The sequence below is a fragment of the Trachinotus anak genome, unplaced genomic scaffold (genome assembly GCF_046630095.1).
Source record: "Trachinotus anak isolate AG129_WGS33_773 ecotype Australia unplaced genomic scaffold, CSIRO_AGI_Tana_v1 ptg000028l, whole genome shotgun sequence".
NCBI classification, from domain to species: Eukaryota; Metazoa; Chordata; class Actinopteri; order Carangiformes; family Carangidae; genus Trachinotus; species Trachinotus anak.
Window position 1 is genome coordinate 1309012 of NW_027273879.1, and position 17895 is coordinate 1326906.

Consider the following 17895-nt stretch of genomic DNA (forward strand, 5'->3'; position numbering starts at 1 on the left):
CAAGCTTCAGTACTTTTATTCTTTTCCACTTTTATTCTGTAAATTTCAGAGGGAATTGTCATTTAAAACATGGGATAAATTCATCTGGTGCGTTATAATACAAACTACGGTAGCCTACATGGCTACAAACTAAACACCATCAACGGCGGCTTTTACTTGTGCACAAATAAAAGTTATGTTTGCATTCAGTGTGTCTTATAAAAATGGATTGTGTTTATCCTTGTTGAGTGTATTTCCCACCTCCTAAAATATGAGAAAAGCCGAATGTTTTGAATATTTAAAATCATGCAAGAATGCATATCACATCTCATAGCTAACGTGTTAGCTGTAACAATTCATCATCCGGTACAGTCATGGTTTTTGCTGCCTGACAAATGCACATAAAAACAACTGAAAACAGTGCTAATGCTAATGAGAACAGTGAGAAAACCAAAACATTAAAGTTAAACGCCATAAAACCAAAACAATGAGCTGAAAGAGGCTAAAACATCTCAAGGGGAACTGAGAGGAACTGCAGAATTGCTGGTGATTCTTTTTATAAAAATAATATCAAAATATATTATATATATATATATATATATATATATATATATATATATATATATATATATATATATATATACATAATAGCTTGAAGGAGGAGTGTAGATAATGTTCATTTTACTAAAGCTGTGTACTTGCAGAGTCACTCGCTGCAGTTTTTTCCCAGATTTCAATTTAATTTGAAGCTATTTCCATAGTTCACCTTTTTTATTTACAGTTTATAATTTGTTTTTTTTTTTTAAATATTATTTTCAACACATTCAAGTATTTTATTTTAACAACAAATTACTACTTTATATTAAAAATTGAAAAGAGGGGGAAAAAAGCAATGAATTAATAAATAAAATGCACAAAAACAAAGAAATGAAGGGAAAAGGTGAAAAGTAAATAAATACATAAAAAACACAAAGGAACAGTTTTTAGAGGAGACCGAGTAAAATACAGGACTATAAGTAAAAAAAAGCAAAAACTGTTTGCAGTTACATCATTAAATAAATAAATGAGATAGAAGAAAAAGTTGCATTTTTAGATTTTCTATTCAAATCTGTTGGAGCAGGAGCATGAACATTTTATTTGATAATGAAGAAGCGACAGTGCGTGGTGGGTGGTCCTGGGTGGGGGCATAAGGGGCTTTAATAACAGTGCTCTCATCTGTAGATATAACCAGCAAAGGATTATAGAGGATTACCATTACTGTGCGCCTGCCACTATGACTGCCACACACAAATCACCAAACATTACTGATCATGATCTACTTTGTCTATGACAGCGAATCAACACTCCTTTCCTCTGAAATACAGTTTATATCAGACCATCAGTGAATCTCTGTGCAGGCTTTAGTAAATGCAGCTGCTTCTGTATCTGAGACATGTGATGTGAACTGATGCTTGGTTGTGTTATTTTGGGAGAGCAACTATGTGGAACTGAAAAGATGGCAGAGGAGACCCACAGCTCGTCCACAACACCGCAGTGCTTCAGTCCTGCGGTCTGCAGATAGAGTTGTGGTTATTTCTGTGGTCTATTTTTGTGCTGCATAACAGAGATGTGTCTCTGAGCAGCACTCACTTTGTTTTCCTGTGTTTTGTCTGTGAAATCTGTTAAAGCAGCAGCTTTAAAACAAAACATAAAATATTAAATTGACTAAAAGTGTTGAAGAGTAAATACATGCACATTCAAATAGATTAGTTTGTCATTTCTATCATCATCATCAAAGCAGCAAGAATCAGTGTTTTAATACAAAAAATAAATTAAATTGTAGCTGAAAGGCGTAACTTGTGATGAATCCACAGTGAATTATCAGCTCAGCTTTATGCAGCATTTTAGCAACTTTCAGCTCATTGTTTTGGTTTTTAAACCTCAACCATTCTGGTTCACTCTCATAGTGCCGTTTTCTGCTGCAGCAGACAGATGTTTTCAGAGAAACATCTGTAAAAAGCCACTGTCCTCGACCTGCTCAGCAGCAAACAGCAGACAGACTCAGTCAGAGAGCAGCTGGTGAGCATTTAGCAGCTAAAGAGCTGGAGGAGCCCAAACACAGAGCTAACAGAGGAAATGCTGGACTGAGATTCATCAGGTGGATGGATGTGGAAATAAGCAACTGTTTGCCAACAAGTTCAACATATCAACTTTGTTGGAAATTTGTTTAAATGTTAAAGATGAGAATTTAAATTTTAAAGTCTCCAAATAAATTATCTAGAAGAAATTGTAAAATAATCCATCATTCCCTGTAAAGCCTAAGTCTGCACCTAAGTGCAATATTAAGCACAATATCTTTGTTTAAGGTGTTTGTCAGCAACTCAAGGTAAAGAAGTTTGTAGCTTCACCAGTGGATGTTTAGCTCCTTAGAGGATAAATCAGAATCTGTAAAATATGCTTATATATGTCTACAATATAAATATACATACATAAACATACGTATTTGTAGGAGCTGATATATATGTCAATATATGAAATCATTCCAATTTCTAATAGGTTTCATATATAATTTTTACATTTACATATGTTTTTATTTTACATGTACAGTATATACATTTCATATAAGGAAATTCAAAACATAAATTTTAGACCTGTAATTCATTTCACTTGAAGATCGTTATCTACAAACAAATACCTCCAGATGAAAAACTCAGAAGTGGGTTCTCTCTCTAAGAGGGCGATCAAGCAGGTGCCTGGTTAGTCATGATGGCTAAACATACAGTCCCGTGGGTGTCTCCCGTTTCCAGCTGAGAGTACTTATTCACAGTGGTGGCAGGGAAAGTACAGGTAATGGCTGCCTGCTTTACTGCTGTACATCACATTCAGGACTCAAACACTGTACTGGGTTGAACTGGGCATCAGTTTGTGTTTTTAATACCACAGAGGTTTAACTTGACAATGTTAGGCTCCAAACAATCCAAAGTAGCTTCTTCAAAAAAAAAAAAAAAAAAACTTGAATATTAAATAAAATAAAACCTTAAATGACCATGACTTCCACTCAACTTTTCACTCAGAAGTTAGGATAAAATTTGTTTGTCTCAACTTGATTCATATTCCCTATGTGCACTTCAAATAAACCAACATGAACAAAAAACTGTTGAAATGTTTCTGCAGGGTTGGATGGTTGGTCCAGGTGGGCGGGGCTTGAGGCATGGCTGATTGCTTTGTTGTGACATCACAAAGTTCCAGAAGTCCTGACGGCTGGTTTTAAGGCTCAGTGTCTGAATACAGGCTGTGTACATTTCTCTGTGGACTGAGGCTTTGATACTTTCACAGTATTGATATAGAACCTAGAGCTGCTTTATAATCACAAACACATGGACATCTACCTTTAGACTATGTGGGACCTTTAAATCAAAACTGTATTTAAATTTAAGGTTTATTTAAATTTGATTTAATTGGTTTTAAGTCTCTCCAAAAGATGCTAGCGTAAGTACAGAGAAAGTGGGAGATAGTTTCCTTATACAGTCAACAAAAACTTGTCCTGTAATCCATGATCAATACATTTGATCAGTAAATTTCTATGAAAGGCATCCTCTTGACCTTGTTTGTAAAGGAGTTCTTATCACAAATTTTCCACTGCAGAGAATGACATCATAGTTTGTTGTCTCCTCAGTCCAAACCAGCAGATATGAAGGTGAAAGAATATAGGCAGATGCTGACATCTTGTGGTGGAGTCACAAACTGTGCTGTGAATTCACAGGTGTTTCTATGGCTACAGCAAATGATGGAGACCCTGTACCATAGTCTGGACAATCAGCAGCTGGGTTAGTAATGGTCTGAGCAGAGGATACTCCTGCTGTTTAACAAGGACTCTTTAAAAATCATATTTCATATTAAACACATTCACATATGTTAATTTTTGTTATGTTTGTAATGTAGCAACAAACTGGAATCAGTGTTTCTTCTTCTTCTCTTCTTAACTTGTCTTTGGTCACACAATGAATCAGTCAGTCTAAGAGTCACCCTCCCATCCTCATGCTTTTTATATTACATTATGAGCAATATCTTGTGCATGCAAAGTATATGCACAGACTCTTATTCTTGCACAGGTGCGCACACACTCCCACGCAGACACAAAGAACAGTTCCTCTAGCACAATTACAACATGTGCCGTCACTCGGCCTCCTTGATGGTTGTCATGGAGATGTCATTGATAAGGTGGACAAAATAATTTTCCTTTCTTGCACATAACTAAAGAAAGTGCTGTGAGGCGGTTTCGCCATTAATGGGCTTTTTGCTCCTTTAATGAAGAGACAAATCAGACATGCTGTGGCGCTGGGTTGCCATAGCGCTTCACCTTGCGTGTTCATTTCTGTCAACCTTTCCTGTTCTCCCTCTCAGTAACTCTCTCCTGAGCTCTGCTGCTGCTGATGCTGCTGCCGCTGCGATGGTTTAACCATTTCTGAGACATTTCCTGACAACAAACCTGTGTCCCCCTCCCTCTCTCATCATACACTTTGTCTGAGGAGCAAACACTGTGAGAAACCTTGACTGCTGCAGCTCCTGTCTCCTCTGACTTGCTTACACACACACACACACACATACACACACACACACATACATCAACTCAGCACTGCCTGGTCACAGAGGACGTCAGTCGCAGATCTGCTACGAGAGAGTGAATGTCTGTGAGAGAGGACTGATCCTGACTGAAGGCTGGTAGGTTATTATTATCATTACAATAATTTTTAAGCATAATTATCAACAATTCTTCGCAAAGTTTGCAACTTAATTTTACCACATTACAAGCTCTTGAGAGAACCTGGTTGATAACAGAAGGAAACTGCACGTACAGATGATGTTAAGCTTTGTGGTGGTTGAAGATATAATAATTGACCATGTTGCGTAATGCAGTATTAGATCATTTCTGACTAAAACATGTCATTTCTTATTGAGCTCTTTATGCGCTTTTAGAGCAGCTCTAACATGTGCACCATGAACACATGCTGGCAATGCGAATATGTCCACACGCACACACACACACACACACACACACAAACACACAGTGATCATTAGTGGGCTCTTGTAAAAGATGAGTGTTGAGGTAAGCCTGTTCAGGTGAAGTGGAGTTTTATATCCGCTATCTGCAGAACAGTCTGCAGGCAGGGTGGAAGGAAAACCCAGCAATATACACATGTAGTGTAGATACAGTGCAGTTGTTGAGCATTAGGACACTGGTTTGAGGGGAAACAGTGCACACTTTCAGTTTCAGCCTACTTTCAGTGGTCCAAACCCAAGTACAGCTGGATGATTGGCTGCACAAAGGATTATTGGAGAGTCATGTTTTCTGTCATCATTACTTCATGCACAAAAGAGCTGTAACAGAAAGGTCCAGTGTTGATTATAGGTGTGACATTTGCACTGAGGTCTGCTGTTGTTTCCCAACATGACGACCAAAGAAATGTCAAATATCAGTGAAGCTAAAAAAAAAATCCAAGTGAATCCATCAGAGCCAAAATATATAAGTGATGAAATCAGAGGTGGAAAGGAAGAAAATACAATTCAAGAGATACATGTACTTTACTTTCATAATTTAACTTCATTAAGAGGGAAATATTGTCGTGCTCACTGCGTTGTATTTATCAGACAGATTCTGGCTGATATCTAATGACTTTGTTAACCCCCTGACCTTTCCAGTTGCGCCACCACGAGATTGAAATCTGTGGCTTTTAGTGTAATATGTTGACCGCTGTTGGATGAATTGCTGTGATATTTGCTTCAGACGTTCATGTTCCCCTGAGGGTGAATTGTTGTTATTATGGTGATTCTCTGACTTTACCTCTGGCTCCATCATCAGGTTAACATTTCATTTTGTCCAATACTTTGGTTTGTGACCAAACACCAGTAAAACTAACAACATTACCATCAGCCTCAGCTGTACTGCACTGTCTTTAATGCTAAGCAGCACATGCTAGCATGCTAACACACTAAACTAAGATAAGTGAATATGGAAAACATTACACCTGCTGAACTGCAGCATGTTAGCTTTGTCAATGTGAGCATGCTAGCACGCTAATGTTAGTTCAAAACACTACTACCATATATTAACTACCAGAGACATACAGTATGTGATGCATTGAAACATGCATAGTTTTAAAGCTCACCTGGTTTATTTGTGTAATTAGCACCAACTGGACACTGATTGTTGCCATTATTTTTTAGTCATATTGTATTTTTCTACCTACCTGACATTTCTTTTCCTCACAGTGAGATGAACAATTTCAAAAACTTTCCCAAAAAGACTTTTCATGTCAGACTTGGACTAAAACAAAAGCTCTTTCTCACTTTTCTTAAGCTGTTCAGTCTGTCAACCACAGTCACCACAGCTTCCTTATAGTTTAACATCCATGGACCCGAACACACACACTGTACATCACTGTTGCTCCTTCATCCCATGCAAATACAAAATAATGTCTTTGTTTTATAGATGTAAATCCTTGCAGTGTTTCAGTTTTGCTCTGTGACTCATGCAGGAAAATGTTATGTTACTGTCTGAGACGTTGGTAGCTGCCACCTTATCTGCTCTAGTGGAGAGAACCAAGGACAAACAGTACAAAGGCTGATAGAAAGTGGCTGGTGCTGCACAGGATGAGTGCATGTAAAACAACTGTTAAAAGGATCTGCAAGAAAAAAAGACAATAACTTAACATGTTCTGCCTTTGCAAACTCCGGAATACATGTTTCACATGTTGGAAAAGAAAATGGAGAATATCTCATCAGATTTAAAGGAGGTCTTGAGTAATTTGTTTATTTATTCTATTGTAGTGAAGCAGAAGACAATAACAGGTGATTTAACATAGATAAACATGCATACAATGACACAAGCTTTACATTAAGAAGACTCGGAAAGAGGATGAGGCATAAGTTCAAGGTGGGGGTGTTACAATGCAGAAATTCATGCATGGGTGTGGTGCATGTAAACAATATAAATAATAACTACAAAACTATAACAAATAAATAAATAAGAGGAAAAAAGAACATAGATAAAGAAGTGGAGAAATGGAAAAGAGGACGGGTACCTGGGAGGAATGGCTGTTAGGACGTGAGGCCGGTTTCAGAAATTTCACAGCCTCAAATTGTCTCTGAAAATAGTTTGTGTGCAATTGATTTACTTCTGCATGATTCTCTAAAAGTGTTTTGTTGTTATCCACAGAAACCTGTCGTAGTACGTCTCTAAATCCACCTGTTGGGACCAAGAGGGATGGAGGGAGAAGGCTGTAATTCTGGGGTAGCGATGGACTCAGGTAACCCCTTACTAAAGGCAGTCTTCCTCCGTCGCCTGCGACTGACACGGCTGCTTCTGGAGGGGGGCGCTTACATCAATGAGAGCGACAGCCAAGGCCAGACACCCCTGATGGTGGCCTGCAGGACCCAGCATACTGACGCCCAGAGCGCCAGCAGGGTCAAACTGGTCCAGTTTCTACTGGAGAAAGGCGCGGACCCCAACATCCAGGATAAGGAAGGTCGCTCTGCTCTGATGCATGCCTGCCAGGAGCAGGCCGGCCCTGAGGTGGTGTCTCTGCTCCTGGCCAGTGGAGCAGACATTAGCCTGGAGGATCAGTCCGGGACGTCAGCATTGGTCTACGCAGTCATGGCTGGAGACTGGAAGGTCCTGAAGCTGCTGCTTGACACTTGCAAGGCCAAGGGGAAGGAGGTGATCATCATAAACACTGACAAATTCCCATGTGGGAAACTGCAAGCCAAGCAGTACCTCAGCATGCCTCCCATTGGTCCTCTTGATCGGACGGACAAAATGACATCAGCAGCTCCTGCATCTCCCTCAGATATTCAGCTCATCACCTCCCCCCAGGGCACCTCCACTTCCTTATGTCCCCCAAAGCCTGTTTTCTCCTTTAAAGAAGGCCAGTCCTGTGGCGTAAGCTCCCACCCATGTTCCCCATCACGGTTGCGAGGGCTCAGCCAAGCAGCAGCAAACGGACTGCAGCAGCCCCTGCTGAGGTTGAACTCTGAGCCCTGGCTGAAGATCCCGTCCTCTCTGCTCAGCCAGCAGCCTCATGCAGCCTCGTCTTCACAAAATGGCCAAGACTTTCACCAAACTGAGGACCTATCTCTTAGGGTTCCCAAACTGGACGGCTTCAAATGGTATGAAGGAAGACTGGTAAAGGATAAAGGAGGAGAAGGAGATGGCAAGAATGACTGTGCCCAACATGCAGGACAAAAGATATCTTTACCAGGTCTCCTATCGTCCCACTCCGTCTCCCATCCTAACCTCCACTCTGAAAACCTTGGAACAGATTCAGTCGCCTCCTCCTCCTCCTCCCTGCCTGGTGGCAAAAACCATGGCACTCCACTTTACAGCATGGCCTCGTCAAGCCTTCATAGCATCATCCAGAGGCGCAAGCTGGGTGCAGACATCTACAGCTCTGACCCCCAGCTCGCTGTAAACATTCAGACCCTCCCTGAAGAGCAGAGAGCAAGAGACCCAACAGACGGCAAGAAGCTGGCCCCCTTACGTTGCTCCAGCACGATGGGCTCCAGGGAGTCGTCGTCAACCTCGGGCCCGAGCAGGAGAGTGCTGTCTGGGTACGAGCGCAGAGGGTCCGGTGCCTTCTTGTTAGACCACAGCTCCCAGGCCAGACCCAGGTCTCTGCCACCTCTGACCCTCAACTCCACCAACGCCCCAATCCTTAATGCTTACACCTTTAGCTCCAGCGCTGGAGGTGGTTTCTCTGAGAAAGAGTCTGGTCTAAAACATTTCCTTCCCTCTGCTCCTCCTGGGCATCCCAAAGAGCTGACCAGGAGGATGCTGCTGAGGAGACACTCGATGCAGACTGAACAGTTCAAAACCACAGCCTGAGATTCACCTGGAACAAGAAGCTCATCAGTGCGTTTTAATGTGAAATGTGTTGCCATGTGATGTTGTCTGTGTAGTGAAACTCAACGAGGGAAACCAAAGAGTTAAGAAAAACAAAAAAAATCCCGACGGATGTAACAACATGCAGTAGCCTTCATACTGTAGTTACCTTCCTCCGCTTCAGTGGTGTGTGTCGTCGTGCACGTAGCTTCAGTTTTCAGAGAGCGGAACAAACTGAAAACACATCTGAACACATATTTCCACCTTAAAAAGTTGCTATTGTGAACGTCTTAGCAAACATCTGCCACAAAGCACAGACTCAGTGCAATATCTGCATCACCTCGGTGTTGTGTTTCCAGCCACTTGACGCATGTAAATCTGATATTCACTCGGTCATTTTAGCTCAGTTTGGATCTCTGCTGACTCCTGGGAAAAAGATCTGGATCTTTAGCTGCTAAATGCTCCACAGCTGGTCGCTTACGGTGTCTGTCCTCTGTTTAGTGCTGAATAAGAAGCATACATTAGGTTTTTTTTTCTGGAAAACAGGACTGAAGAAAGTGAAATTTGCAGATTCTAAACCAAAACAATGAGCTGAAAGAGGTTAAACAATAACATAGAAACTAGTCTGGAGTTACTGTGAGGTTACACTCATAGGTTTACGAGTAAACTTGTGTCTTATCTTGCTCTGTGTTTTATCTTCTGCTACCAGCAGCACTTTGTCATGTTACAGCTGAATAAATAGATTTACAATTTCAATGTAACATCCAGTAAAATTACACAAAAGAACTTTAAGTCTGCAAAATAATGAATGAGTGGGTGACACAGCATGAAATGTAAAAATGAAATGTGATGTTTTCACTCATTGACTCCAGCTCAGTTTTTTAAGACACATGTACAATGTCACACATGAATATTTTTGGCTCCACTGGATTAAATGGAGGCTTATTTACCTGTTGCCATGGTGAATCTTTATTTACCTGTTGCCATGGTGAATTGTAGTAAAGAGCTCCATTGATGATGGTTTATTTTCAGTCGCCACACACACACTTAACTCAGAGTGAACACACTCGGAGATGACTGGGCTGACTCTGATCAGCTGCTCTGAGCTCTCAGGTTGAATAAACTCTGGATCAGGCTCCTGTGCAGTTTTCATGTCAACAAACAAGTTTCTGTTTAGTTTGTGTGAATCCTGGAGGCCTGACAAGCTTTTTTTCTGTTTGCAAGTTTATTTCGCTAACGTCCATGAACGCTCGCAGTCTTCTCCTTCTTCTTCACTGCTTTTTCTGGTGCTTTACTGCCACCTCTAGATTGGAGGAACAGAGTGAAACTACTGGCAGGAACGTACATTGTGTCACACGTGTACAAGCTCAGTTTGATGAATTTCGAGTTAACATTTGATCACATTCCTCTGTCAACATCCACACCTGTGAAGGTGCTGGAAAATGTCTCGAAAAACAGAAAAATATTGTCAAATTATTGTCAAATAATTTTAAAAAAAGTCTCTGTAGTTAGTGTTTAGAAACTATGCGAGTACAAATGTTCACTGTGTAACAACACCAACAAAATGTTTAATAAATGAATTTATTCTGATAAAAACATCACAAATCATTGTCAAAGTACATCACTATGCATTAAACATACGTAATCATTAGTCTGTCTGAAACACGTGTGAACTTTCTTCCTTAAAATGCTAGAAACATTAAAAACATGAGCGTTTCCCACATATTTACATGTTTACACTGCTGATAAAAAAGGAGAAGAATTAAAATTGTGGATTAAAAGACAGTAAGAGCTATTAAAAACAAATAAGGATCATGTATTTACTCCACAATCTAGGAGCAGGACTCTTCCACGAGACCATGACAGATCACATCAGGTCAAGTAAATGCATCGACCAGTATCTACGTCAGGTGATGCTCATAATACAAACAACAGCTTTACAAAATGTCACCGGCTCTCAGCTCAGACTGTGGCGGCTTCTGTGCTCGACGTAGACCAGCGCAGCTCCGTCCTCTACGCTCCAACACCCCTCCTGCCCCCCACCTCCCCAACACTGGCACCCCAGGCCTAGTCCTCTCTGTCCCGTCCTGGACAGGCGTTTAATCCTCACAGCTTTGTTCAGGCTCTGTGGTCGTAGTCGCTCACCATCTTCTTGATGTGGTTCAGTTTGGACTTCAGGTATTTGCACCTGCGCTTCTTCATCTGATAATCTGCAGACTGTGGGGGCGACGCAGGTACGTTAGAAATAATGCCACATAACAGTGTTGGTATTATTAAGTTTCAATTTTAGATCAATTTATGACCAAACTCACCTTTTTAATGCTCTTTATCCTGTTGTACTCATCCAAGGCATCCTGTTAAAGAGTACGACAACAATGCATCAGACCCACACTTCAACACAATCTCAACACAAGCTTCTGTCTCTTCTTCCTTCTTAAAGGTCTCATATTGTACAAAGTGAGATTTCCATGTCTCTTTTGGTTATAAAGCAAGTTCAGCTGGTTCCTGTGAAGCTCTCACCAGGTACTGTGGGCTTCCGTCCTCCAGCTCGTCCAGCTCCCTGTCGACCTCCGACAGATTCTTGTTGATGGCGTCCAGCTCCGCCTGCAGGTCTTTGTACTCCTGGTGGTCGCGGTCGAATTCTCGCTTGTAGTCGTTGCGCTGCTGCTCGTTTGCAATCGGAGGAAATTCACTGAAGGGGGAAGGAGAGAGAAGAATTACAGAAAAAAAAAGAACATGTTGAAGTTGTTTTCTGTAGATTTTTTCACATTTACTCGTCCTTGGTATTTTCACGCTTTGATACTTTAGTAAAGGGTCTGAACATTTCCACCTCTGTGAGTCACACTCATCTACGTCAGCAGCAGACGTTTGTGTCTTCATTATCTTTGTACCTGTCGAAGTCGTTGTCGTCCAGCTCGTCTCCTGAGGAGTAGTAGTCGGTGTCGTAGTCCTGTCCGTCGGCGCGTCGAGGGCGACCCGCGCGTCTCTTTTTGGGGCGTCCTGCCGAGCTGGCCACCTCCGAGTTACTGCTGTAGGGAACGCTGTTGTGCAAAGGCGCGTCATTTTCCACCAGAGGCCTGTGGGACAAAGGATAAGTAATTATTTATTTTTTTTAATTTTTATTTCAGTTTCCTTTATTTAATCAATAATATGTCATTGAGACGACAACAAGACAAAGTTACAGAAAATACAGAACACAGTCATATTAAATTGGTATTATTCAGTTATAATAATTAATTAAGTAAAATAAGGAAATTACTAACCCTAACCCTGGAGGAGTAAAAAAAAAAATGACAACACTGGTCCTTGAGAAACTAAAACTCCCTCAGTTTAAAGCTGAAGGTTTTCTTTAACCAGTGGGAGATGATCTTAAATCCAGTGACACAGCGTCTCTGCTCTTCAGTAACTTTCCTCTGACGAAGGAGGAAGTAGAACACACCCTGATTAACTGTCAGTTACACTTGGATGAGTCAACAGGTGAGCGACTTCCTGTTCCCCTCAGGTTTTCTTCTCTCTCTCGTTTCCGTATCAGCACAAACATATTTCACATGTTTCACATAGTTTCAGTTTTGCAGAGGATGTGATTCATGAAGCTGGATGAACGTAAACAGCTGTTGTTCAGTTTAGAGATGAAACCAATAGTTGATGAACCGATAGTCTGCAGTTTTTTAAGATGAATAGTTCAAGTTTCTCAGTTGAGACAATTTGCTGCTTCGCTTTCGACTGTCGGAAAATGGTAATTAACATTTCAGCAGAGTGTCTCTGTGGCCCAGTGGTCTGAGACTTCTATGATGTAACATAAACAGCCTCAGTTCGATTATGGACGACCCAGTGTTCTCCTCAAATTCCCACTCTCTCACACACACACACACACACACACACACACACACACACACACACACACTGTACTCACTGGGGGGTGTAGCTGTAGGGGGGTTTGTCATAGTTGGTGCTGTCGTCGTCCAGGTAAGTCCTGGAGCCTCTCAGCTTCTCAGGGTAGTCTGACATCGGGAGCTCCTCAGGGGCCACGGACACGTTGTTCACCTTCAGAGAACAACAATCACTCACATTAGCAACACACATTAAAACATACATATCTATATTATAATATGACAGAACTTAAAGGTCCCATATTGTATAAAAGTAGATGTCCATGTGTTTTTTGATTATAAAGCAGGTCTACAGATCTAAATAAATCTTCTTATTAATATCAACACTTCAAATAAAACACAGGAGAAGTTAAACTATGGACCTTTAAATGTATCAGCTGCAAGGATCAGCTAATTTATCAATCAGCAAAACATTTATTAACTTTTTTTTTAAGCAACAGCAACAATAACTGATATTTTTCACTATATTCTGACATTTTAAGGACCAGACATGATTCATAATTAATGAAATGAACCATTAGCTGCAGCTCTAGAATGTGTGACTTTCATTATTTGTTTCACCACAGCAGAAATATGGACTTTATGCTGCAACCAAATCAAACCACTGCAAATAATCTGCAGTGAAAACGACACTGTTGTTTCAGTAATGATCCTGTGACATTTGGTCTCCTCCTACAAACACATTGGATCTCTACCAGCTCTGGTATGACGAGCCTGCATGGACTTGTCCTCTGAATACAGTTCAGCTACACCCTGCTGCACTCCTCCATAACAGCAGTTTACATGTATGTGCTGCAGGCTGCTCCAGCCGCACTGCCTCAGCACTTTCAGACGGGTTCCCACAGGCTCCAGTGCAGAAAACGCCTCTGGTTCCCAGTGTCACGTTGCTGTGGTGGTGTTAGATGTCTGCTAACTGGTGGGCTGCGAGGTTCAGGTACCTGTCTGACCTGTTCTTCCTCTGCATCTCCATCTGCTGAATGTCATCATGACTTCAGACAACATGACTCACCTTCTCATCTCTACTCACTAGGGGATGTCGAATGTGAGAGCTGTTGCGAAACACGCTCTGGAAATAGCTTCGAACGGAATGATTCATGCACATTCTGAATCTTAAACACCTGAACGCACACTGACGGCCGCGACTCCGCGTTTTTATTGCCGGACTTCTTCCCCCTCTGTGACATGTCAGCATGAGATTGAAACTGTCACCTGTGCACATGCCACACCTTGAAACCAGGCACAGGAGACAGAAGGATCCTGTTGCACCACACCTCCCCTCCCCCGCTGACAAACAAGGGACTTCTACCAAACTGGTTGTACAACTCCAGCTGACACACACACACACACACACACACACACACACACACACACACACACACACACACACACACACACACACACACACACACCTGAGACAAGCTTCTGGGATCAGCTATGAAAACTTCTTGTGGTTATTTGTGTACTATTTTGATAATGAACTAACTCATTTAACGGCTTCAGGTAAAATGCCAGATAATAGTGAAAAGTAAATTCGTCCTCAAATGTCTCGTTTAGTCTGACTGACAGTCTGAAACCCAACGATTCACTTCACTGTGACAAATCCTCACATTTAAGAAGCTGGAAACAGCAAATGTCTGGCAATTTGTTTAAAAAATTATCATGCAATTATAAAACTTGTGGCTGATGAATTTCTTTCAGTCGACTAATCAGTTAATTGACTAATTATTGCAGCTGCACAAACCCTTCAAGTCAACAATCAACTAATGCTTTTTTATATCACTTCAGTCTGTTATTCAACACAAAATGTTAAAGAAAATATAAACAAAAAGTTGTAACAATATATATTTCATGACTGAAATGGAGCAGGGTCAAGAAAATCCCTGTATGACCTGCTCCCTTCAGAACAAACACCACGCTGCTTTTTTAACATCATAATGAAATGAATCTCTTTGAGCTTTAGACTGTTGGTTGGACAAAAGCTCAGGGTAAAGTCTTCAAAGGTCTCCTTGTGTCCAAATTCCAACACTATTCAGTTTAAATAATATAAAACTGGAAGAAGCAGAAAATCCTAACAGCACGTCACTCACCCACGCCTCCACGTCCTGAGGTGGCGCCTCCTCTTCGATAACCTTCACTCTCCTCCACAAAATGTTGCTCTTGCCGTAGCTTCGGATTTTCTGGCGAGTCTTCAGAGCAAAGACGAGCATGATGATCAGAGCGATGGCGACCAGGAACCCAAACACCACGGCGATGGCCTGAAATGAGACACAACACTCCGGGTTACAGACAGAAGAAATCCTCCTCACGAGAGAAGGAGTCAGACGTGAGTGTGTGTGTGTGTGTGTGTATGTGTATGTGTGTGTGTGTGTGTGTGTGTGTTCACCTCTTGTGGCTCCACCACACAGTAGTGGTACAGGTACTGGTTGACAAACACTCCTGAGGGCTGCGGTTGTTGGTACTGGGCGCACAGGCCAGCGATCTGGTTGGAATAGGCCGACCCGGAGGACTGGGCCATGGGGTTCACCGCCATCAGGTACACTATGGAGGCTATTAGCATTAGCAGCGCTAGGATGGCACAGATGATCACCACTGCGAGGTAGAACCTCCTGCTCTCTGATAGGCTCTGGTGGGACACAACGATGATGAAGATGGCCAGGCAGGTGATGAAGATGATGGCTGCCATGGCAATGATAAAGCCTTTGCCTGATCGTGGGTCATTGTAGTTCCCCCCGATTCCACCGTAGCCATAGTTGTTTCCTGCTCCATAGGCACCGCCTCCAAAGCTGCCGTACCCACCGCCGTACCCACCGCCATACCCACCGCCGTACCCACCGCCGTACACACCGCCCCCAATACCCCCAAAGCCAGACATGGCTCCCTGAGAGTCCCACGCCAGAGTGGAGGCAACACAAGCAAATATGGCGACACACAGCACGATGACTATGATGGCCATGATTTTGAGGATGCCTGGTGGAGAGGTCCAGCGGTAGAAATGCTGGAACTCATCATCTGGGTAGTAAGAGTAGGCCGGCTGGGGCGGGGCGTTACTGGAAATTAAAAAAAAAACAACATACATTTATTACCTGATTTGCATAGTAAAAGCATGACAGCGGCCTGAGAGCTATATAAACATATATAACCATAAAGATTTGAATCATGTAAGCAAACAAATACCTAATGTTGAAATTAAAGAAAATACTACTGAATCTACAGCATTGAAATATTTTATGTTGAAACCAAACGAGTTCCTGGAGATAATTTCAAGTTGTGCAAAGACTCAATTTCACAGTAAGTTGGTTCATTTCAAAATTAAAAAAAAGAATTCAAGGTTAAAAAATTTAGACTGTTGCACTGTTGCACAACTGGACTTGTGTCTAAATTGCATCTATCAGATCTGTTCTATCAGATTATGTTCTGCCCATCACAAAATTTCAGAAAAGTTCATATGAGCAACTGGAAACTTGAAACCAAACAAAAGGAAATCCAACTTTTTGAAATTGCAAAACTGGGAATAAACCACATAAATTCACGAAGATGTTTTTCAAAGCAAAATGTTTTAAATTCATTCTCAACATTAGATATTTAATAATTGTTCAACTTCACATTTCAACAAAATTCAAATGATTTTGGCCTTTCTTTGCTTCCGTATATAGGAAGGTCATTAACTGGCTGAATACTGGAGGCGTATTTACTGATAAACAACAGGTTAACTGTGCATCACTGAAAGAGACTCACTATCCGTCTGACTCGTAGGGAGGCGGACTCCCATTGGGCCTGGAGGACATTACTGCTGGATCCACTGGGTGCTGCCTGTGAGAAGAATCTGCAGGGACATTTTTATTATTAGGACACATTTATATCATAAAACACAACATAAACATTGCTGTAACCAATGATTCATTTTCAATATCAACTAATCTGTTGGTTATTTTCTTTATTAATCATTCGGTTTGTACAATATCAGTAAAATAGGCACAAATTCCTGAGATTCTCATGAATGTTTTGTCTAACAACACAAGCAATTTCTCCCATTTGAGAAGCTTGAGCAGCAAACTACGGATTTCTTTTGGCATTTTTGCTTCAAATATGATGATTACTGCTGATCATTTTTCTGTTATAAGCTTTATTTTGAAATTATACAACAATAAGAAAGTATTGTGTGAGTTTAGCAGATATGAGTCTGAAACATCAAACAACTTCGTATTTTGATCAATAAAACTACAAAACTACAAATGTTTCTGTGACAGTGAACGTATGAAAGCACCTGTAGCTGTTTAATCTTTCATAATTCTGCACATTTCAGCATGAATTGTCCTCAGTATCTAAACACACAGCAGAGATGCTGCTGAGGAGATCACTGATTTAAAGCCGGAACCAACACACCTCCTGTCGCAGCTACAGGTAACGAGTCATCACAGGTTTAAATCCACGTAAACCGAAGACTTTCTGCTTTTACCCCCACGAACGGGCGTCGACACACTCACCTGTCGCTCGGTGGCTGCGCCGCGTCTCACCTGAAGCGTCTCAGCTGAAACTGCGGCCGCTGATAGAAACAGTCCAGGCCACACCCAGCGAAGCCCCGCCCCCCGCACAGGTGTCACATTACCCAATAACACAAGACCGGAAGTCCTGGCTGCGTCAGCCTCCATGGAAATACCTGGAAATGCTCCAGTAGTTTGGCAGATGAGAGTCTGGATTCAAACACTGACAAACAGATGGTTATCAGACAAGTCAAATATAAAAATGAATGCATAAATAAATAATCGTATTGGTTAAATTACTATAATGCAGTGTAACTGTAAGTTTTATTTACCACCAAGTTGTTGTTTAAATACATTCAAACCTATTTCATTATTTAAAATTTGAACCTAATAACTCTACATTTCAATTTATCTTCTACTTGCTCATTTTATTTTTGTTTTGTCTCCTGGGTTTTGGAAAAAATAGATAAATGATAAAAATTTCAAAAAGGGAAAATGAAAGATTTAAAACAAATGCTTTACACAGCACAATCAAAAATAAAACATTTTACATTTACTCAGGCCATTTTAAGTCCAGATAATGAAGTTTAGAGAAATATCTAATAATAAAATGATAAAGAATAAAAGAAAGGGTGAAGAACGACAAAAGTTAAAGCCTATTACAAATAAAAAAATCAAACTGGTGACA

General features: G+C 41.2%; 3 protein-coding genes across 4 annotated transcripts in view; 1 reads left to right on the forward strand and 2 right to left on the reverse strand.

Moving 5' to 3' along the window:
• The window catches only part of rasgrf2a (Ras protein-specific guanine nucleotide-releasing factor 2a), a 43164-nt gene extending 36712 nt beyond the window's left edge, over positions 1-6452 (reverse strand). Inside the window, exon 1 of the mRNA XM_071465340.1 lies at positions 6207-6452. The gene's annotated coding sequence lies outside the window, so the exon portion shown is untranslated. The remainder of the gene's footprint in view (positions 1-6206) is intronic.
• On the forward strand, positions 648-10487 carry ankrd34ba (ankyrin repeat domain 34Ba). The gene is made up of 2 exons (XM_071465348.1): positions 648-4680; positions 7175-10487. The coding sequence occupies exon 2, from the start codon at positions 7223-7225 to the stop codon at positions 8837-8839; it is 1617 nt and encodes a 538-aa protein (XP_071321449.1). The 5' UTR covers positions 648-4680; positions 7175-7222; the 3' UTR covers positions 8840-10487.
• Positions 10398-17296, reverse strand: oclna (occludin a). Of its 2 annotated transcripts, none has more exons than XM_071465349.1 (9): positions 17211-17296; positions 16462-16549; positions 15110-15773; positions 14814-14981; positions 12750-12880; positions 11728-11913; positions 11357-11528; positions 11149-11190; positions 10398-11053 (listed from the first exon to the last, which is right to left on the reverse strand). In XM_071465349.1, the coding sequence occupies exons 2-9, from the start codon at positions 16509-16511 to the stop codon at positions 10955-10957; spliced, it is 1512 nt and encodes a 503-aa protein (XP_071321450.1). In that variant the 5' UTR covers positions 16512-16549; positions 17211-17296; the 3' UTR covers positions 10398-10954. The 2 variants fall into 2 exon arrangements, with proteins under 2 accessions (XP_071321450.1, XP_071321451.1); XM_071465350.1 differs by having other exon boundaries at positions 17110-17237.
• Between the last annotated feature and the right edge of the window lie 599 nt (positions 17297-17895).